This window comes from Mycteria americana, chromosome 1 (assembly GCF_035582795.1).
Source record: "Mycteria americana isolate JAX WOST 10 ecotype Jacksonville Zoo and Gardens chromosome 1, USCA_MyAme_1.0, whole genome shotgun sequence".
In the NCBI taxonomy this organism is placed as follows: domain Eukaryota; kingdom Metazoa; phylum Chordata; class Aves; order Ciconiiformes; family Ciconiidae; genus Mycteria; species Mycteria americana.
The window spans coordinates 76,767,574-76,790,261 of record NC_134365.1 but is presented as its reverse complement, the minus strand read 5'-3'; the positions used below and the strand labels follow the sequence as shown (position 1 = coordinate 76,790,261).

The 22,688-nt window shown below is 36.5% G+C and overlaps 1 protein-coding gene across 1 annotated transcript; it reads left to right on the top strand.

Moving 5' to 3' along the window:
• Nucleotides 1-125: 125 nt before the first annotated feature.
• Nucleotides 126-22,069, top strand: INTS13 (integrator complex subunit 13). The gene is made up of 17 exons (XM_075506780.1): nucleotides 126-656; nucleotides 1,954-2,185; nucleotides 3,654-3,728; nucleotides 4,537-4,739; nucleotides 5,023-5,103; nucleotides 6,324-6,414; nucleotides 8,144-8,272; nucleotides 9,967-10,051; nucleotides 12,718-12,807; nucleotides 13,804-13,893; nucleotides 15,386-15,564; nucleotides 16,381-16,551; nucleotides 16,954-17,108; nucleotides 18,115-18,345; nucleotides 19,527-19,666; nucleotides 20,342-20,477; nucleotides 21,325-22,069. The coding sequence occupies exons 2-17, from the start codon at nucleotides 1,961-1,963 to the stop codon at nucleotides 21,362-21,364; spliced, it is 2,121 nt and encodes a 706-aa protein (XP_075362895.1). The 5' UTR covers nucleotides 126-656; nucleotides 1,954-1,960; the 3' UTR covers nucleotides 21,365-22,069.
• The last annotated feature ends 619 nt before the right edge of the window (nucleotides 22,070-22,688 follow it).

Here is a 22,688-nt window from a genome sequence, read left to right as displayed (position 1 = left end):
TTCTCCTCGCCTCCCTATTGGCCAGCGCCCGTATGGAAGGGCGACCCCTCCGCCGCCCGCCCCCTTGGGGGGGGGGGGGGGGGTCGGTCTCTGGCGTCTCGCGAGATCGTCGGCCTCGGGCTCCGCCTCCTCCTCCGCGCCGTGCGGCGGCTCGCGGCAGGGCGGGGCGGCCCGCGCCCAGGCGGAGGGCCGAGCGGTGGGGCCGGTGCGGGCATGGGGGGGGAGTGAGCCCGGGCAGCCGCCGGGGCGCGGGTGGCTGGCGCCGCCGCGGCCGGGGAGGCGAGGGGAGGAGGGGAGGGGAGAGGCGCTCCCCCCGCCAGCGCTGGGGGAGCCGTTGTGCCAGCGGCGTAAGTGGCCGCGCGGGGGTCTCGCGGCCTCAGGGGTGGGCGGAGCGGGGGGGGCTTCGGCCGCTTCTCCCACCCCCGCGGGCGCCGGGCGCGGAGGCAGGAGCTGGGCCCCGCGCTCGCCGCGGAGCCGGCGGCGGAGGAAGCGGGCGGAGGGGCATGGAGGTCGCCCGGCCGGAGGCGCCCGCGCCCGACCCCGTCTAGGGCGCCCCGGGGGCCTCATCCCTCCTCCTCGGAGCGAGCCCGCGGCCGGGCCCGGGCGCGGCGCGGAGCAGGACCGGGACTTCTGCATCAGCGGAGGAGCCGGCCCAGGTGAGAAACACTGCCCCCGGCCTGCGGGCGGGCGGGCGGGGACCGACCTCGCCTCCTCCGGACCCCGCCGGTCGCCTGCGGCCCTCCTGCCTGCCGCCCTGCCTGCCCTCGAGGAACCGGCGCGGCTTCCTGGGCCCTCGGGCTCTCTGCCAGGCTAAAGATAGGATGCAGGTTCTTGGGCCGGGCCCCCGGCGCTGGGCCGGCCCGGGCTGCGGCCGGCCTTGGCCTCTGCCGAAAGGGGTGTAGTGTGCCCCGGCAGCTGGAGCTGCTGCCGAGGACGGGTGCGAAACCTGTCCCCGAGAGCCAGATGTTGCCCGCAGCCGGACTTGTGTGAGTCCTTACTGTTTTAATGTTTTAGTTTTTTAAATGAGCCCGTATATAACTTCTGGTTTTGTCTATTCTGTAATTCAGCAGCATTTGCGTGGACGAAATAGATTTTTGTACTAGAAACACTATGGAAACATCTAGAAGTTGAGTAAGTTTGATGAGGAGTGTTCGGTCTGAGATCAGTGGTCTAAGTAGCACTGGTCTAAGATTAATTTTCATATGTAGTTTGGGTCTCCAAGTTACGATGCCCACCCTTAACACAAGGATCTGGTGTTATAGTTGCTTCAAAAGTATTCCTTTCCGTGATGCTATAGGAGAGGGAAACCCAGTCTATCCATGTGAAACAGGAAAATGCACCACACTTCACTGCGGAGTTCTCGGGCTTCACAGTTGGGAAGAATACAAGGGGTGCTCCTGTGAGTCTTGCTGGATAAGAAACATTTAGGTTATAATTTCAATATAAATGGTATGTCTGTCAGTGAGAGATCAAAGTACAGATGCAAATATTCATTTAAAAATAGAAGGATGTACATAGCAAAGTGAAGGCTGAAAATCTACTTAAAAGTCTGATGTTTATGCTGCTTTGAGGTCTGTATAGCCTAATCATAAATTATTTTTTTCCATGTTGCTTATTTTAGGAAATAAGCTTTAAATAGGAAGCAGTTTCTGTATAGATGAGTGCAAAGTAAGTATTGCATTTTCTATATGGACTAGTAAGAGTTCTAGCGGATATTTGTCTCCGTGTAAACAGATTCTTAAAATGGGAATTTTTGCAGTTTTTTTAAAAGCTTAACAGTTTCGTAGGAGCTAATGTATGCAACATGTAATCTAAATACTGTAAGAGGTAACCTTTAAAACTTGGGTATTCTAGTAAGATAGTTTTATACTATATAAATTGCATAATAATCTTGTGATGTGATTTTTTTGCCTTGTACAATTTCTTTCTGATTTTAATATCTGTTTCTTTTAGGAAGAAAATGAAAATCTTTTCTGAGTCTCATAAAACTGTTTTTGTCGTGGATCACTGCCCATATATGGCAGAATCCTGCAGACAACATGTTGAATTCGATATGTTAGTAAAGAATCGGACCCAAGGAATTATACCTCTAGCACCCATATCAAAATCATTATGGACCTGTTCAGTGGAATCATCCATGGAGTACTGTAGAATAATGTATGATATTTTCCCTTTCAAGAAACTGGTAAGTTCTTCTAGCCATGCTGCATGTGATACTTGATGGTATAAAGGATATTTTCCCATTTTAATGAAGTCTTTTAATATCATTAGCTGTTGGTTAGATTAAAAGATCAAATATAATTTATTATATAAAAATTTCTTTGTGCTGTTGATACACTTTATAGCTATCTAAATTGGTTTGAGTAGTATATGAATCCCATTACATATTTATTTTTGGGACCTTTCATTGTCTTAATGTCACTTCATAACTCAGTGCAGAACATGAGGAGAGGTGCTTTAAGGTAATTTACAGATTTATTGTTGTATTCTCCTGAGCTATAAGTTTACAAAAGCTTGAGTGAGGTATTACTTCAAGTTGAATTTTGTTTCCAAACACACTCGGTAGCACTTCATGAGGTTTTTGGTGTCAACTTTGAAGGAATTCTGAGCTTTAGGAAGAGGTAGGATTGCCCTGAAGCTACCAGTTTGAAAAAGTGGGAGAGCTTCCTGGCACATACCTTCTTGTTTAGAAAAATAAATGCCTGGTGGCTTCTGTAACATTGTATCATAAATTAAGGTAACTAATCCCTGTTTTTTTTAGATCTCTTCTCATTATTGAGTAAACCATTGTGCAATGTCTTAAATGTTAGTTACCCTTAAAAAAAAAAAAAAAAAGAAGTTAAACAACCTTGTGACAGTGATATTGGTACAAAGTAGTGACGGTGGAATACTGGCTATGTTGGCAGCTGAGGCAGAGGCCGGGCACTAACAGTACCACCGGTAGTTCAGTGATTTGATGCATGTCAGCCTCACTGCCTTGATGGATTGCATGTCCTGGTTCTCAGACAATGAACAATTAATTTAAACTCTAGTTTAGAGCATTTAATATCCAGTCAAGTCCCATTATGAGATTATATCAAGTGTATGCTTAATGCATTTGAATCAGTTGGCTGAACTGGAGCTTGTGTGGTATGAGAAACCGAAACTGAGGTGGAAGGTGTGCTTCCTCTTGACTTTTTTGTCATCTTTAGAACATATTTTTCTATATGGTAATTATTAAATCTTGCTAGATATTTACCCCTGTGATCTACTGTGACAGTCTTTGGGGAATGATTTGCAATATTGCAGTATTAGAATTTACTTTATTTTGTGGCTATTCTACTGAAAATATTACCTAATTATTAAAATACTTCATAATATCCTGCAATGCTAATTTGGTGTAGAGATTGATTTAGTGGCTTAAAAATATAAATAGTTAGAGTAAGAAGTTGTTAATCATAACATTACTAAAGGGGTAGATGAACATAGCAGGAGTAGATGCTTTTTATGGTTTTGTTGCCTTATTTTTAGTTTGGCTTGTCACTGCACATACTGCCAGAGTATCAGAAGAAAGAGGTGTAATTCGTGTTTGTTTGGATTTGGGGAAGTAGCCATAATGGCTGTTATCTGTATGATGGGCTGTTATCTTACATGTGCTCTTTTGATCCTTTTAGGTGAATTTCATTGTGAGTGATTCTGGGGCTCATGTCTTGAATTCTTGGACTCAGGAAGATCAGAACTTGCAGGAGGTATGCTTTATAACTGTTCTTTTGTAAGTCTCATTTATTTGCGGAATAAATAGCAGCTTCTTACTATGTTCAGTATGAAATAAGTTTGTTTAATTAAAATGTTGGTGGATGTGGTCCGAAATTATTGTATTGAATTTTAAGTGGCCGCCTGTGAGGCTGCACTATTCTATAAGCACCTTTACATAATTTAAAAAGAATCTAGTAGCTTTGAGTGTAGAGGTATATATTAAAATAAATGTTATGAAGAAATTACATATGTATTTCTTCTGTAATTTGGTGGTGCTTCTTGAATTTTAAATTTGGGGTTTGTTTTTTTACATTTGCATGATAGGCAAATAAACTGTGTTTAAAAAAAAAAAATTGTAAATATTCTCTTTGCTCTCATTGTGTTTTATACCGAATGGGCTCGTCCTCTGAAAAATTTACTTTGGGGAGGAACTGAATTTCCAAATTCTCAGAAAATAAAAGCAGGTGGCAACTGATAATGTTAGAATGTCTTTCAGGTATTGGATATAACTTGTTATTATATCCAGGTATTTTTCTGTAATAAATAAGAATATTACATTCTCAAGGTTTAGTAACAATTACTAAAGGAATTGCAAAGGATAAATTAAGGCAAATCTTTTCCAGAAGGCTGGCAACATAAAATGGTCTTTAATTGTTCTGTTTGGTTTTCTCCCAATGATGTTAGTTCGCATGTAAAATAAGTTCTAATGATGACTTTTCTCTTAACTGATCATTTTAACAACTGGTTGGAAAGTAACTTTCAATAATAATAATAATAATTTCTTTCTTTCCTTTTAACTAGTTGATGGCAGCATTAGCAGCTGTCGGGCCACCTAATCCTCGGGCAGATCCAGAGTGCTGCAGCATACTTCATGGTCTGGTTGCAGCAGTTGAAGCACTCTGCAAAATAACAGAATACCAGCATGAGGCCCGAACCATGCTCATGGAGAATGCAGAACGTGTTGGAAACAGAGGAAGAATAATCTGTATTACTAATGCGAAAAGGTATGTATGATATGTGCTTCTCCCAATTTAAAAAAAAGTTATTTCATACATTTTTAGAAATCTTTCATTGATTGTCATGAATTAGTGCCCTAAGTAGCTAGGTTTTTTGCATTCTTTGTTAGATCATTTCTTGCCTTATTAAAGGTTTCATTTATGGAGGTCTGTTACAGTAAGAAACCAAAAATTTCCCACTTGAAATAGGAGAGCACTTAGTCGCATGTTGGTTTGAACAGAGGATTGATTATCCTGGATTAAAAAAAAAATAAATAAAATTTCTTTCTAGTGACAGTCATGTTCGGATGCTTGAGGACTGTGTTCAGGAAACCATTCATGAGCATAACAAGCTTGCAGCTAATTCGGATCAGTGAGTATACTTTTTACAAACATAGTTTCTCTTATTCGGCATGTGCCTCTTATATGCTCTATGAAATACGGATGTAATTTTGTCACTTAACTTATTCTAATGAACTGTTTGAATGAATGCCTGTGTGAAATAGAAGGTGCTAAGTCATGATATTGTTGACTTAGAGCTGGTATATAATCATTAGCTTTTCAGTATCATCCTTTATCCTCATAGGACAGTATTTCTTTAGGTTGTTACCTTCTACATCTTGCTCCAAAATGAGACATGTAACTGTGCCTTGTTATGTACTACGTATTTGTAATCAGTAATGCATCTGATGCATTTTTTTCTTGATAACACTGCATTAATTTTACATTCATCTTTCTTTAACTAAAATAGCTAACTTCTTTGAAACTAGTTTTTAATTTCTAAATTATTGTGTTGCGTGACACTTCCCTTGAGATAAAGGAAACTCTTGAAATACTGGTTGCATCTCCCCTGAGAAGTCATTTTTCCACCATATGTTTCGTCTAATTAAACAGTGAACTGTTTGGCCCAGGGACTGTGTATTGCCTTGTCAAGTGTATAGTAGGTGGAGATCCTATTCTTGGTTGCTCCTTAGGCGCTTAAATAGCAGAAGCAGGAGTATCCTATATTTACGTGCTGCCATTGCTGTTTCATGTATCTATAAAGGATACTGCCCCAGGGAATCATGTTCTAAGTCCTCTGTAAAGACAGAAAAATGGTCTCATTCCTGTAGGTAGAGATGTGCAACAATGTCTTGATCTCTCCAAATTTCCAGCCACATTAGGAGATAAGCATGCTATTTGGGTAGTTGTTTCCATGTTCACTGGAATCCCCTTATTTAATACCTGCACACAGACTTGGAGATACAAATCCTCTGTAGTGTCAATTTTCAGTTGAATGAAGCCAAATGGATTACACCAGTTAAGGATCTATTCCATTCATATGTCCAAAAAGAAACATAGTGCTGTAGCATCTGAAGAGCTAGAAATGTTATACATTTTTTTTTATTATGATAAAAACTTACTTTGAAGTCTGTGCTTTTGAAAACCATTAATGTAACCTAGTTTCTACAGAATGCTTTCAGAAACAGTATCTCGTAATACATCTTTATGATTCTATGTTCTGGAAATCAGATGAATCTTGGGAGAACTGGTCTAATTTCTAGGAGATAGTCTGCCACACTGTAGGCTAAATAGAATGTTTTTATTTTTAAGTCTAATGCAGATTCAGAAATGTGAATTGGTCTTAATCCACACTTACCCAGTTGGTGAAGACAGCCTTGTTTCAGATCGTCCTAAAAAAGAGGTAAGGAGCTTAAAATGAGAAAATTTATCCAAGGATTAGGAACCATGTCAGACTCAAAATAAACAGTGCAAATTAAGTATTCAGCAATAACGTTTTGAGCCTCTGGTCTCTGGTAAGGTGTGGGAAAAAGTACAGGCGATAATTCTTTGAAAAGTTGACAGCCTGCATATTGCCATCTACAGTGTATGCTTTATTTTCTTGTTTTGTAGTCTTCGTGCATATATGGTATTCCCTTTTTTCATTTCATTAATTAGATTTCTTCCATTAATAATTTATGATTCTTTTTTTTGTGAAGTAAGCCTGTTGATGCCATAGAACGATAGTCTTGGGTTTGATGTTTTTTTTGAGAAGGAAATGCATATTTAGGAACCTAGTGGAAAACCGTCAACTACTTGGTGTGTTGAATAGGTTAGCTGAGTAACTTTCCTGCTATTCAAGCATAAGCTGCTAGCTAGCATAAGCCCTTCTTTCCCCAAATATGTTACTGAATGATGTGGATATTGTTCAGCATTGTGTGTTCTGTGTTATCCACACTAGCATGTTAGCATTTTTAGCCTTTTCCTTGAATGGTTTTCTCATGAAACCAAAATGAGCTTTTGCGTATAAATTCTGTTGTTCCAGCATTAGCAAACGGAATGCCTTTTTAATGAAAAGCATTGGAAAGCATATCTGCTTCCAAATGAAAGGGTAATACATTGTAGGAATGTAGAATATGTTTGAAGTTCATCAAAGTACACTAGAGGTACTTTTAAAGATTATTTTACGAAAAGGTGAAAGGATGCATATAAGAAATTATATATATAATAATCTCAGTTGTTCAGTAACAAAAGCACGTGTGCTCTGTGGACTTGTATGCTTACTGGTGGTTGTTTGAAACCAAGTACATACAAAATATTTTGTAATATATTCTGCTTTTCATCAGTCTGCTCTGCTCAGTATTTTAATGTGCTGTCTGTAAGAAAGAGAAAAGACACAAGAAAAAAAATCTTATTCTTAACATGAAAGGCATCTAGTCCTGCATATTATTTCATAAATAAAAAGGACTATAATAGCTACCTTCCTGAGATTCTTTTCTACAAAACTCTCTTGTGGTTGTGCTAAAAAAATTAAAATGTGAACAGAAGAGAATAAATGGATTACTACGTTCCTCTGTAAGACAGTCATCTTTATCACTGGTTTTTTTTGTGTGTGGGTTTTTGTGGTGTTTTTTTTTTTTTTTTTTTCAAAAGCCTAAAACCAATGTCCTTGTTAGCTAGGGAAAAATCAAATACATCTTGTGGCTCATGTTTGTTTCCCTTGTGTGTATATAGGATGCATTTACAGGTAGGTATATAAAAATTACTTTGTTCCTGTTACCCAGCAGGTAAAAGAGTGAAAAACTAGGCCCAGAGCTGCTATTGAGAGGATTTCTTCCCCATGTTGTGATGCTAATTCTTCCTATTAACAATTAATGACTCAAGTTTTTTAGCACATTTCTAATTTTTTGACAATTTGTAGCAACTGCGACTATAACAACTGGCAGAACCTGCAAAATTCTGAATGAGAAATAATTTTTGCTTCTTTCTTCTTAGTTTCCCATGGTGTGGGTGTTTTGGGTGGTAGTTTTTCCCCCCTAGTCAAATTTAGCAGTATAAATGTGCTTATTTTAGAGTTTCAAATTAATAATACTGTTACATGGTACTAGAGCCTAATCCATTAATACTATATACTCTATGTCAATTTATTTTAGCTTTCACCTGTTTTAACCAGTGAAGTGCACAGTGTCCGTGCTGGACGGCATCTGGCTACAAAACTGAATGTTTTAGTACAACAGCACTTTGATCTGGCTTCAACCACAATAACTAACATTCCTATGAAGGTAATATTGTGTCTATAGCTTTGTGTTAACTAGCTGCATCACTTCTAAATTTGTTTGAAAACTTTTAATGTTTATTTTAATTGAATTTTTACATTGCTTTTCTCTCCATATCATATTTTCTGTTTTGTTTTTTTTATTAGCCCACATTCAATGTCTGTGACCAGGTTAGTAAAAATAAAGAAGGGGGAAAAAAAAAAGTAAAGAAGGATCACAGAACAAAATGTTGTATTGCTGAATCTCAATTTTTGATATAGCAATACAAATGTTATTTCCGTTCTGTTTGTATTATTTTATATAAATACAATCTTATTTACCTCAGATTACTTTGTCTGTGATTCTTTTGTCTTTTTCTAGTTGTGTTTAGATATTCTTGACCCTTGTGCATTATAGTGGCATAGTGAGTCTCTTTTTTCCTCTGTTTCATTGTCATGCCCACCCAACATAAAGGTGTTTGTAACTAATAGCTGATTTTTGACTGAACTTTTTCCAGTAGGTTTTCCAGTTTGAAGGTCCATAAACCAGAAATAGGACAGGGGATATATCTAGTTAAGAAAGATATTAAATTAAACATCTTCTGTTCAAAGTTGTTTATGTCCCTATTTGTAATTTTTTTTTTTATCGCTACTGGGAGAGAAATCAGTGCAACTAAGAATTTCAAGTAGTATTAAGTTTACAGTCATTTTCTGATCAGGCAGCAAGAAACAATTGAAACAGAAGTGTCAGTATTCAAACAAACAAAAAGGGCAGGGGCAGATAAACTTTCCTGATTTAAAAAAATCATCAAGTTCTAATACTGTCAATCACTACTTGCATCTTTGAAAACTAGCAATATTGTATGGATTTTATAAGTTAAAATATGAAATTAAAAATTATTTTCACAGCTTTAATGAAACTTTGACATGGGTCATGGCATAAATGTGACTTAAGTTTGCAAATACCTTGTCTGTAACTTTCTGACCTGTGTGCTGCTGGTATGCCTCTCCCTTCTGCCTTTGTCCTTATAGTAATAGACTATGTTGGGTTCTCTGTGTTGTTGTTTTTTTGGTTTTTTTTTTTTTGTTTTTTTTTTTTTTTAAACTTGGAATAAATTACCAAGGTTACTGTTCTGTTTTTGCTAATCCTCTGCAGCTGTTTAAAGATGCAGTGTCCTCTTTACAAATATTCCTTCTTTTTAATTATAAACTTGCAGCTGCAAGCACACTTCTTATTATCATTTCCTTGCACTTAAGATATAAGTTCAAAGTGTGTTTTTTAGTTTGGATTCTTGAGATTTTTAGTTATGAAAAGTAATTGCCAATCTATTCTGCAGTGACTGTTGCTGCTCAGTAAGTTGTAACTGCTGGTGGTATTCAATATGTTGTAGGCTTCCTTAACTTCACTAATTTAAACAAAAGTAGTTAAGCCTATATTTTACCTGTATCTTACACTATGCACCCTGTCATGACATTTGTATAAAGAGGAAACCATAAGGTTTCAAAAAAGGAAAAAAGAGGAAAAGCAGATGGCTGCATCTTTAAACAGGTCAGAGAGCAAACAGTTTCCTTAACATTGCAATCCCATTGTTGTCTGATGCACTTTGGAGACTTTTTGTTTTCTTCTGGAGTGAAAGGTAAATGTAGAATCATTCATTTATGAAAACAGTGACCTCTAGCTAAAATAATTATATTTATGCTTTCTACCTTTCTCTTTTAAAGGAAGAACAACATGCTAACACATCAGCCAACTATGATGTGGAGCTTCTTCATCACAAAGAGGCACACGTTGACTTTTTAAAGAGTGGTAAGTAGAAATAGTCCTGTAAAAGTGGCTTTTGATCAGCCTGCTGGAAGTATTCGCAAAGAAAGATTGCAAGTTTCAAATGGATGTAAATTTCAGGAATGATTAGCATATTTTCAGTTACTCCTTAGAACTCAATAATTTGATTTATAATGTTGGCATTGGAGTTTTACTCATTACTGGCATATTTTAATATAGCAATAAGGATATAACAATGAAAAAACAGGTCAAATTCATCAGACAAGGTTTCACATATGTTCAGGATATTTGTGTGAGATTTGAGGGCCATGTAAACTTATTGAGATATAAAAAGTAGATGAGAGACTAGATGTGCAGTGATTTTACAAAAGAAAGTACCTCTTGTGGGTATTTGTGGAAAACTATTCCTTGCACAATTGAACTTTTAATCTGTCTGTTAAGTAGTAATAGATGGCATCTCTTACATCCCATAGGCCTGTTCATGACAGTAATTGCTTTGGAAAAGACAATAGCTATTTGGATTTTGAGCTTTCTTGTTGCATTTGAAATACCTACTATCCTTTTTGTAAATTTAGGATTATTACCTAGTATTCCTCTGAGGTGAATTTTTAATAACTCAACTGTGTTTAGAAAAACACAACAGTAAGCCTTACACAAAACTATTTTGTTCAGGAAACAGTGCTTGATGTAAAATTTTGTTAATAAGTCAGGCTGAAAATTCTGTATTAGAATTAAAAGCAAAGCCAAGCAGTGAAAAAACCCTCAGCCTGTACCAGTGTGTTATGGAATACTTAGACTGTATGCCTTTCCAGTGTTGAACTCTCATTTGAAGCTTTTAAAGGCTTGTATATGCTTTGTTTTCCCTTACTGCTTCGATTGTAACTTGTTATATGATTCAGTACTGTTAAAAGCTTAGTCTGATTTACTATGTGTGTAGAATACATGTGTTTAGATATAGGGTGTAGATACTTGTTTTACTATCTGAAACTATATTATATAGTTTTAAAGCATATTAGAAAGTTGATCCTGGTTTAACTTCTAAGTAGTGAAGTATTTCACAAATTAGTTAGTTATGTCAGAGTTATTTAACAAAGAGTGGATATTTCTTTTCTGAAGTTTGAAATCATATGGTCCGTAAGTCGCCATTTTAGGGAGTTTGTGCTTTTTTTTCTCTGAAGGAGATTACTATTACTTTGAGGAAAAGGAGGTAACTCCTCATTATCATCTACAAGTACTGTGCTCCATATTTTAGTGGAGTGTATGATTAAAGATTGAGGAAAAAGAGTAGGATGTTACAGAAATGAATTCAGACTCACCTGAACTTGTGTTACCATGTTGAAAGCATAAAACATTATTGTAAGGGCTCAGAAATAGTTTTGTAATACCTATTGGCTCAAGGAGTTACATGTGCTAGTAAAACCTAAAAGCAAACTCCGACTGCAATTCTTCTTCAAATTTTTTCCATCAGAACTTTGAGAGGAAAAAGTCTGTTCTTAGATCCTGTAAATTTTGGTTTCTTTGTTTTTAAATAAATCTTTCAGCTGTAATAGCTCTGGTGCTAGGAAGGTAGGAGTTCAGTTACAGTGATCTTATTTCTGTGAAATGTTGCTAGAGAATTTTTAGATTAAATAAGTTTGGCCTTTAGATATTCTGAGAGAGACTTCCTAAATTGGTTCCAGTTATTTTAATTTAACTGAAAAAAAAGAACTTTTGGAAGTTACCTGCATGATTAATAAGCAAATCAAACAAATCTTTTGTGTGTAAATCTTTGATATGAAATAAAAGAAAACTTCTTACGTGAAAGATTAGACTAAACCCAACATATTACATACAATGTTGCATGTTGATATATGTCTCATTCCTCCCAATTAGTGTGGATTCGAGCTCATTAAGTGACTATGGTAGTGTAATTCTGAAGCTTCATGCAAAACTCGGTTAATTGTTTCCTGAGATAATGTGAGTCAAAGATCATAAAGAATCACAAAACTCACTAGTAGAAACGTAGTTTAATGTATTAAGGAGTATTGATAATGTCTGTTTTAAGGCCTTCAGGTGGTTTTTGCCAGACCAGTTATCAGACGTTATATGAAAGTATTTTAATGATAAAACATCTATAGCCAGTAAAACATGCTGAGAGATGTTCAGATTGAATATGACATAGCAAAGATACTGGATGATGAGTCCAAATACTTCTTTTCCCAAAAAGCCCAACTTGTCAAGTGTGCCTTTAGATCAGTTTCAGTTTTGACTTTGGGATACAATATGTACAAGAAATTATCAGCTCTAACATTTGTTAAGGGTTCTGATTTCTGTGTGGAAAATTAAAAAAGATATTGTCTTAAAGTCCTAGGCATTTTAGAAGAAAAAAAATTGCCTGTTATAGACAAAACATATCTGTAACTTTCTAAATGTTGAATCAAACCTATGGAACATACTCTGGAGCTGCAGTATTTTGTTTCCTGAATGGGTTTTAAAAATATGTGCAATGGCTGCTGATTTTAAAAGGTTATTTTTTCAACTACTTCTGCTAATAACTTTTTTTGCTTAAGTTAGATATCTAACTTTTTAAAATTAGATTACATTTTGTATATGCTCGTTACAAATATTTTTTACCTTAAAAGTTTAGAGGTTTTTTGCTGTAATAAAGAAAATATGGTTGATCACACACTTTTTCTGACTTTATCTTGCAGGTGATAATCACGTAGGTGGCAATAGCAGAGAAGGCACATTTAAAGAAACTGTAACATTAAAATGGTGTACTCCTCGAACAAATAGTGTAGGTAGGTAACATAGTATCGTTGAAAACTGATATTCTAATTTGTGTTGAACACTGTTCTTTCCATACACTGATAAGAATCTGAACAAGGAGGTAATTCGCTTCTTGTTAATGCTAGGTTTACCTTTTGCTCTATAAACCTTGCTGCTGAGTGCATCCTGCTTTACTAATGGTCATGCGATGCTCTTCTGATCTTGGCTAATCAGTGGTTTGTTTAAGAGGTGAGAGGAGTAATAATGTTTTTTTTGGTGGCTTTTTTTCAGTCTTCTCTTAAGTATCATGAAGTTGTTCCTTGACTACAATGTTCAGTAATCATTTGCCCCTCCCACAAGGCCAAGTATACCTTATCAGTTCCACAGTGGTGTTTTTTAAACATAGCAGCTTTGAGACGTTGAATCTTTTTCAGTTTTAATTCTTCTTTCGAGGGGGAGGGGGATCAAAGTACTATCTTTAGTGTAATCTTTAGAGTGCTAAGTAAAAAGCTTTGTAAGGAAATTAAATGTATGCAATGATACTATCAGTAGACTGGTCCCTCTATATTAACTTTCAAATCCGAGTAAGGGAGAGATCTCTACCCAAATCTGAGTAAAAGAGAGAAAGACAGGGAAGATTTGGGGTAACATAGGAACCATCTGGCCATTCAGCTCATGCACCCTGTAGACTATCAGCAAGATATGTTGACTCTTTGAGCTAGCAGGTTGAAAATGTAGATAAGAGAAATAAGAGGAGCCTGACTACAGTGAAATAACTCAGGAGATAAAGAACTGGAGGTCCTGCTGGAAATAGGGCTTGGGAATGTATTAGGTTCTCGGAATTGAGGATACTGCAACAATTGCAAGGAGATGGTGAAAGGAGCAGACTTTTAGATCGAGAGACAGCTAGACTTTTTAGTTCTGCTGATTGTGGAATAGCCTCCTCCTCTTCCTTTCTTTTATTTTGTGCGATGTTTTTTCTGTATGTGGAAGCACACTCTCAACTTTTCTACTCATTTATTTTTCAGAATTACACTATTGCACTGGAGCGTACAGAATTTCACCAGTAGATGTAAATAGCAGACCTTCTTCATGCCTTACTAACTTTCTCCTTAATGGTAAATTTGTGTCCTTGGCTAATTATTTAACATTTTAATTGTTAATATTGTGAATAGAGCACTTATCACATTTTGATTTGTATAGCAGTAAATGTCTATATACTGTAAAGATGTCAAGTTTATTTTAACATGTCATATAAATAAGAGAAGAAACTTGTTAAATGTACTCAAAGGCAAAGGGAATGTGTTTTGAAACTTGAACATGGGAGGAAAGATGTAAAAAAAGAGCAAGTATTGAATTCTGGTAGTTCTTTGCTGAATCCAAATGTAAAATACTTTTCAATTTATGCTATTTACTAGGAAACACTGCTTTCAGTAGGTGATAGTGCACTCGATCACAATGCTCACTCTGACTATTGCAAAATATTAGCAGCTTATGTCTGTGCCTGATTTTTAGCAGATGCCGGGCAGCCTCAGAAAGCTCTTTTAACTGGGTTATGACCAACTAAGTATGTTGGTCAATTGAAGCAGATACACCTATGTATACTGGGATCGGTCAAAAAGTAGGTTAGATTTAGTTACCTTTTCCTTATCCACAAGATCTTGCGCATTGCCACGAATTGAATAATCTTGCTATAAGAAGTTGCCATTTAAATACATGTTAAAAAGGTAAGCCAAAGCTGTTTCTTCCAAACAAGTAATATGGAGTCAATGTTAATTACATGTGGGGTTTTTTTACACTTCACAAACAAAATTGCATTACAAACATCCTTTTAATGGGATGTTTTCTTCAGTCAAGTCATTTGAATGTCTAAATAAATGTGCAGTGGTTTTATTAAACACTATATTTTAATGTATTTTTCTCTAAAGATTCTGTACTGAAAAAGTACTTTGATTAATAAAAATTGTTAGAACCGATATTAATAGCATACTTCAGATAAACACTCTCTTCTGATCTTCTGTTTTTGCTTCCTTATAACAAACAACTTATTTGGAGAATGCACCCTTTTATGCTTAGTGTATTCTACTGGAAATAAGACAAAGGCAGTTTTACTTCTCTGAAAAATGGTATCCACTGTAAGCATTAACAGATAGTATCAATTGATACCTTTATACTCAGGTAGGTTATTTACTATTACTTTTTAGAAGTTGCTTTTAATAATAGAGTTTCTGCAGTAGGATAAGTTTAGTATACAACATAATCTGTAATAATTAAAAATAGCAAACTGCCCTTACACAACATACCATTTAATGCCTTACAAATATGTATTTTTCCTGAGAATAATGTCCTACTGAGAAAGTGATTGGTTGGTCCAGGAGAGAGGCTTTTTGATCTTTCTGTGTAAAATTTAAGAGCATATGACACTATGTTCTGTGTAAATACATGGAGTAAATACTCAAAGGAGATAGCTGTTTCTTGTTCAGCTAGGTGAAAACACAACTTTAATGGATTCAGAGTCTTTCTGGCTAGGTACAAACCTGTGTTGTGTATATGTAGTTTTAATTTAAAATTGCAGCACGCAGTAACTAATGAAACTGATCTTTCCAACAGGTCGCTCTGTTTTGTTGGAACAGCCACGCAAATCTGGCTCTAAAGTAATTAGTCACATGCTCAGCAGCCATGGAGGAGAAATTTTTCTGCATGTATTAAGCAGCTCACGATCAATTCTAGAAGATCCCCCATCAATTAGCGAAGGGTGTGGTGGAAGAGTCACTGACTACCGGATTACAGTAAGATTCTTTTCTTTTTTTTTTTTCCTTTTTTCTTAAGTTGTTGCTTATCTCAGATGACAAGAGATGTAGTGCAGTAGACGTGTAAAGGAAATGTTGGTACGTTTTCTGGAGAGCTGGAGTGGATTGTATGGTCAAACTGTTTTTCTTTGTACTACTGATACATATTTAGTACAAAGTAGTACATCTGCTTATTGTTATGCCTGCTTCATAGTCCTTTCTGTGTCAAGGAAGTACTTACCTCCTTATGCACTTATGAGTATTTAAAGTTTGTTCTGATTCTAGAATAACATTTTTCTTGGCAAGTTTTTTCTGTGGGCTGGATACACATAGGACTATATCCTGCTTATTGTCAGAAGGATAGATTGCACGTGAATGGTTTGTACAATAAATAAAAAAGATGTTGTCAGCTTTGAACCCTGGATATGGAGCAGACAATCAGCTGGCATTAATTTTGTTTTTTTCCTTTATTTTTTTCAACACATCCTTTGTATCTGTTGTAAACAAGCAGACACGGCTTCCAGAAAAACCTAAGAAAACTCTTACCATATGTGAAATACCTTGCAGATCCAGAAGGCCTCCTCGTCAAAAACCTTGCATCAGTTTTTAACCCGTATTCTTTTTACAACTATTTTTGTGTTTACCCTGAATAACGTACATCTGAAAGCTAGAAACAGGGCTTTGGTTGTTAGGGTCAGATTTAGCGGTGGGGATGGTACATGGTTAGTGATAAGCAAGACTATGCTGTTTCACCCATTCAGTGAAAATTACTTTGTTAGAGAAATGCCTAATTGTATCTTGTTTGGTTATCATTAGGATTTTGGTGAATTTATGAGGGAAAACCGATTAACTCCTTTTCTAGAGCCCAGATATAAGATCGATGGAAGTCTTGAAATTCCATTGGAACGTGCAAAAGATCAGTTAGAGAAACATACTCGTTACTGGCCTATGATTATTTCTCAGACTACCATCTTCAACATGCAAGCTGTAAGTAACCTGGGGTTTGTAACCTTTTATTCTGTTCTAGATTAAGTTTCGCCTTGCTGCTTGATGAAATATTAACTGTATTGTATGATAAATCACGTGCCATAAAATCAGTTTATTTGCAGCTTTATTTTCACTTAAGTACTATGTATTTAATGTCAATAGATTATTGGAATGCCATTTAAATAGGGTGGAATATTTGAACCTGACAGCTGCAGTGCTGCTGGGTAAAGAAAACATGTATTTGCTTATAACTGCTCAGAGTTACTACTAAATTGAGGATAAGAGGGGGTGTTTTTGTTGTGTGTTGTTCCATGGTTCCATTGCCTTTGATTTCTTTCTTCCTGTTTCTCTCCTGCGACATAAACGGATTTTCTTGTTGTTGACTTTTGTTTTGTCTTACAGGTAGTGCCATTAGCCAGTGTGATTGTAAAAGAAGCAATGACTGATGAGGATGTTCTGAATTGTCAAAAAACAATATACAATTTGGTAGACATGGAGAGGAAAAATGATCCGCTGCCAATTTCAACAGTTGGTACCAGAGGAAAGGGTCCAAAAAGGTTACATGCATATCTCTTTTTGTTGATGCTGGACTTTTTTCAGAAATATTCTATTGACATTGTTTTCATACCAAATTTTTAAAATTTGGCCAAAGGTAATACGTACTAAACTAAATGCTGTACGTACGCAAAACAAATGCTGTGAATACTTTGTCTGCATCATTTAGGGGCTATCACAGTACTGATACTGCTGTAAGTTAGGGAAAAAAAATGCATCATTTTATTACCCAAGAACTGAGAGTATGTTAAAAAATATGAAAGCAAAGATAGTCATCGAGAAAGGTAAGAGATTGATACAAGCTAGGACAGAGAAAGTGGAATAACTTCAAATTAATAAAAAGGAAAACTTAAGCATATTACAAATGAACAATGCTTTAAAATTGGGTTCTATTTAAAATAGTTAAATAATTTTGAAACAGTTATTTAAAATATGTGCTACTGCTTTAAAATAAGGATAGAATATCCTGATATCTCAGTCATTGTGATGTGTGCATTGTATTTCCAAGAATTGGCTGAAAAGAAGTTCAGCTATAGAAGATTTGCCCACATGACTGGAAGTTATTTACAGTAGCATGGTACAATTCTTTCTAATTTTTTTTATCCAAAGAATTAAATAGTAATTAATTTGCATGTCAGTACATGAGTGGCCATATGCGTATCCTGACATTGCATAGTTAGCAAATGCCCGAGAGGATTCAGAAGTGCCTTGTGGCACTGAGATCTTGTGGAAGTTAAGAATTTTATTTCAGTGGATGTAGTCTATTTCAATTGAAACTTGACTCTGAATGTTAGTTGGGAAATGTTACATGCAGTGTGGTTTCAGGGATGAAGTAATCCCAGGTGGATAGACCTCCAGTACAAGAGGAGAGAGAATCTGTTCAGAGTTACTTTTGGTTTGGGTTTTGTTTGTTTGTTTCTTAAGGTCTGTTTTTTAACCTTAATTTATTCAATGGTTTAATGATCTAGGTAATCCTGTATTTAATATCTTTTTTCTGGCCTTGCTCAGAGATGAACAGTACCGGATTATGTGGAATGAATTGGAGACCCTTGTACGAGCACACATAAACAACTCTGATAAACACCAGCGAGTCTTAGAATGTTTGATGGCTTGTAGAAGCAAACCCCCAGAAGAAGAGGAGCGCAAGAAACGAGGTAGAAAGAGAGAAGACAAAGAAGACAAGTCAGAGAAGTTGGGCAAAGACTATGAATCAGATAAGCCATGGCAAGAATCAGAAAGGTAAATTTTCTAAAGTGAAATAAAACTGTAGCATAATAATTTTTGTCCTGCCCTACTTCAAAGGGGAGAGGAATAGCGGTGAAACAGTTGCAGGTTTCAATTTGATGTGTTCATGCTTGTAACCTTGGCTTACTACCAGTGAGTGTGCATCCCAAGGATTTTTGGATCAGTCACCGTTACCAAGCTTGGAAATGGGCATCTTATTACAGTGCCTGCTTATCATACTTTTCAAATTCATATATTTTACAAGCGGTATCGTTCTTGGACAAGTTATTGACTACTTAGCAGGGCTTTGCAGCATGAGGGGTTGCTGCTGTTGGATTTTATCGTAACCACACCACCTATTAGACATTAAAGTGCTTTATAGAAATATAAAGCATGACTAAAACTTGGGACAGCAGTTATTGTCTCTTGAGCTGTAGATAGTTTAGTCTTCAGGTAGATAAACAATCCAGATTGATTTGGCTCTTCTCTTTAGTTTGATGTCAGGATTGATTGTCCGTATACCTACTGTCTGTAATTCATGTTGTTATTGTAACTTGTCTAAGTGGTAAGCGTCTGTCAGTCTCTTCTGTTTTCTGTCTTTCAAACTGCTATTCTAAAGAGATCAAAAAAACTCTCATGGTAGTAAGCTTAATTTGCATACGTTTTGTGCATGCTACAATCATTTAGAATAGGAGGACCTTTTCACCTACGTTATTGGCACCATGCCGATGACCTTTCACGCCTTTCTGTGTATGGTCAAATCCATTCCTACAATTGCTTTTACTTTCACATGTGGAACAAAAATGGGGACTGAGATAAAAGGGATTTGGTATAGAATAGGTCTGAATTAACGTAGAAAAGATAATAGGAAATTGTGTGGTATTTTTGTATAGTCATTGTTACTTAGTCTTTCCTTCAAAATTCAGAATGATCAACTGTCTCAACAACTACAATACAAATACTGCTAACTACCTTAAGTGAAATTATATTTTAAGATCCTTCCCCTTACTTAAGGCTTTATCCAGAGGATTATTTGGCTAGTCTTCCCTATTGTTTTTCACCCATTCCAAGGGGTCAAAATAAATTTTCTTATGATGTGGGTTGCGTATAACTTTGAGGAGTACAGAAGGGTATTGAGAGTCATATGTGCTGCTTTAGCATATTTTGCTTCACTGTTTTCCTTCCCTCTCAAAAAGGTTAAAAGGTCTTTTGGATCGTGAAAAAGAAGAACTGGCAGAAGCTGAAGTTATCAAAGATTCCCCTGATTCTCCTGAGCCACCCAACAAAAAGCCCCTTATTACAATGGATGAAATGCCCACAGTTGAAAAGGCAAAAGGTAAACCAGAAGAACAGCAACAGATTATTTCTTTTAAAGATAGAAGTTGTTGTATCAGTCTGTATTTTCTAAAGGAATGAGATGAATATTCTTGGAGTTAAAGCTAAGTCAGTGAGAATGATTTTTAATTAAGCACTCAATCTTGAGAAATTCTTGATAAATATGTTAACCTCAACAGGTCTACGTAAAACGAGAGATACCAAGATACTGTGTGAGCCTACAGATAGGCACTTGGGTTGACAGGGGTTGGACAAATTTCTGCTGATGCTATTTGAGCTACTGTATGTCAGAAATGCTATTTAAGGACAGGTATCAGAAATCACTGTCTCCTGCTGACTAATAAATACAAACACGCCTAAGCAGTATAGTTGTCAGAATGGGCAGTTCTCACTGACTTCTGTTCCTTTGTGCGAGCTATTATCTGTCACAATGGCTGAGCTGATGTTCATATTCTGCATTTGAAGCAAAGTCCATCTCATACAAAGCAACTACTCAGCTGTTATCGCTTTGCATATTTTGTGTTTATTTAGCCTCTATTTTTATAAGGTGGTTTAATATTACTGGTTTTAATATGTTGTACTACCATAGTCTAATTTCTTCTAAGCCTTTATAATGATGTAAAGTTTAAGAATTCAGAAATTAAATTGCTTACACTCTTTTTACTTGCAATTTTAGGGCCAATGTCCTTGCTGTCTTTATGGAGCAACAGGATTAATACTGCGAACTCTAGGAAACACCAGGAATTTGTTGGTCGTTTGAACTCTGTCAACAATAAAGCTGAGCTATATCAACATCTGAAAGAAGAAAACGGGTTTGTATCAGTAAATGCATCACTACAAATATCTTAGCAGTAGTCAATATGCAGTATGGAGGAATACTTCAGTTACAGCATTAAAAAGACTCCTTACTCATTTGAGGATTAAAATGTATAAATACATTCCTTTGCCTCTCAGTATTGATGGAGAACTACAGTAGTGTTTGCTTTTCAGTTGTTTGCATCTGTGCTGAGCAAGGCTGAATGCTGATAAATGGTCTTCCCTGTACCTTAGTGGTTGCCCTTGCAGCAAAACTCTTAAACTTCAGGGGGTTAAACAGTAGTTAAGTTGAGATTTCTTGTGCCAGTCTGTTGCTTGCTTTAGCTTCCAAAGGAATGGCTAATATAAAAATATTGTTGATAATAGAGTGGCTGAATCTTATGCTGTGCTGTAATGAAGTTGATAGTAGTCCATGTTCTACTGAAAAATACTGAAAAACCAAACCAACCTCCTCTTAAGTAAATAAGATGGTGGTAGTCAATGATCAGTGTAAGAAGGGTGAAAATAAAGACCATGAAACAAACAAAGCCCAGATTTTAGAAATAGATTCTCTATAGTCACATGAATATGGGCTTTTGTCATTCGGCGAGGTTGATAATGGACAGCTTTTTGTGCTTGTTGCTGGAAAGTTTCTTTGCAGAAACCTTCCTTTATGTACTGATTGCTGCTTAAAGTAGTATTAAGAGGAGAGAAGATTGTGTATGTTGGGGGCAGGGAGAGACAGGTTGGTTAGTGAAGTAAAAAAATATTTATTAAAAAAATACTTAAGTCTGATTTTTTTTTCTTAATCTGTTGATTGTATTTCCAATAACAAGCCTTACCAATTGTTGTCTTGCATTTCAGAATGGAAACGACAGAGAATGGAAAAGCAGGCCGGCAGTGATGATTACTTTTGTTTCTTTGGACAAAACTTGGCCGAATTGCAAAAATATTTAATGCTGGAATTGATATTGGTACCATTTCAGTGCAATTGTATAGCTCTGTTTTGATTGGGTTTTTACATTTTTCTATTCTTATTTTTGCTATGAAATATGAAATCCGCATATCACATTAAATGAATAGTGTGCAAATAGGAGCTGTCCTGAAGTATTTTACAGTCATGTTTTTAGGATGAAGAAAACCTGTGCTGCCATGGACTAAATCAAGTAATCAAAAATGTTAGTCAGAGTTTAAAGTCCATTCCCATAAGTATTGTTTAATATTCCAAAATCAGTGATGACTGTTTAAAAAAAGCAAGTTCAAGTAATTGAAAATTAACTGATAATATTGTTAATTTTGGTTCATGAATACTTTTATTATATGAAACTTCCTCAGGAGTCCAGAATTTGGAAAAGACTGCACACTGAGTTACCTAGTCACTGAGCTGAGAAAATGCCAGTCTTGGTTTTCAACTAAGGGGTGGGAGAGCGAGTGGTTTTACAGGTAAAAATTGTTTGTTTAAGGGCTTTTAAAAATTAACTAAAAATGATCTTTAGAAAGCAAAGCCTTTTGGGTTGTTGTGCTGGAGTTAAGCCTTTGTTTGTAAGCAAAAGTAAAATAAAATTTTTGCTAATCATTAAATTATTTTTAAATGAAATATGCCCTCTAAGACACCTGTGGTTTTGGATGTAAGCTTTTTGAATGTAATGAAGAGACTTATTCTGAATATTAATGGCTGTGAAATGACAAAGTAGATGATCTGTCTTCAGTTTCTTTGAGTAGAGCCTCTTTTTCTCTTAATGGAGAGTAGAATTCTCAAACGAGAAAACTCTCTCACCCAATGTCTGATCTAATCCCTTGTAAGATTTTGGTTTGGCTTCCAAATGGGTTGACTTGAGTGAGCTAAGGGAAGATGAATAGCTAAGCTCTCCAAGTATATCAGCCTTCCTCTGATCTGCATCTGTTGCCTTATTCTACCTTGTATTAAGCCACTGAAGGTCTCACAGATTTGGTATGTTATAGCTTAGGTTGATTTAAGATACATCTTTGTGAGCTTTTAGAAAACTAAATTAATATATTCATCTTTCTTCACCTGAAACTTTAAATACCATAGTTCGTGGTGACTAGATCTGAACACAAGTATCATGCAAGTATTCTTTGCTTACATTGGTAGCTGAGTCCTTTCTTCAGCTGTGTTAAAGTACCATGTATAGTTTCAAGGGGATTATTTAGCCACTGTGATGCAGATGTGTTTTCTGTTAAATGATTTTAGAACCATTTTTACAGAG

Coding starts and splice junctions, on each gene's coding strand:
- INTS13 (XM_075506780.1), top strand. CDS start 1,961: ATGAAAATCTTTTCTGAGTCTCATAAAACTGTTTTTGTCGTGGATCAC. Junction 2,186..3,653: donor TTTTCCCTTTCAAGAAACTG/GTAAGTTCTTCT, acceptor TGATCCTTTTAG/GTGAATTTCATTGTGAGTGA. Junction 12,808..13,803: donor TCCTCGAACAAATAGTGTAG/GTAGGTAACATA, acceptor TTTATTTTTCAG/AATTACACTATTGCACTGGA.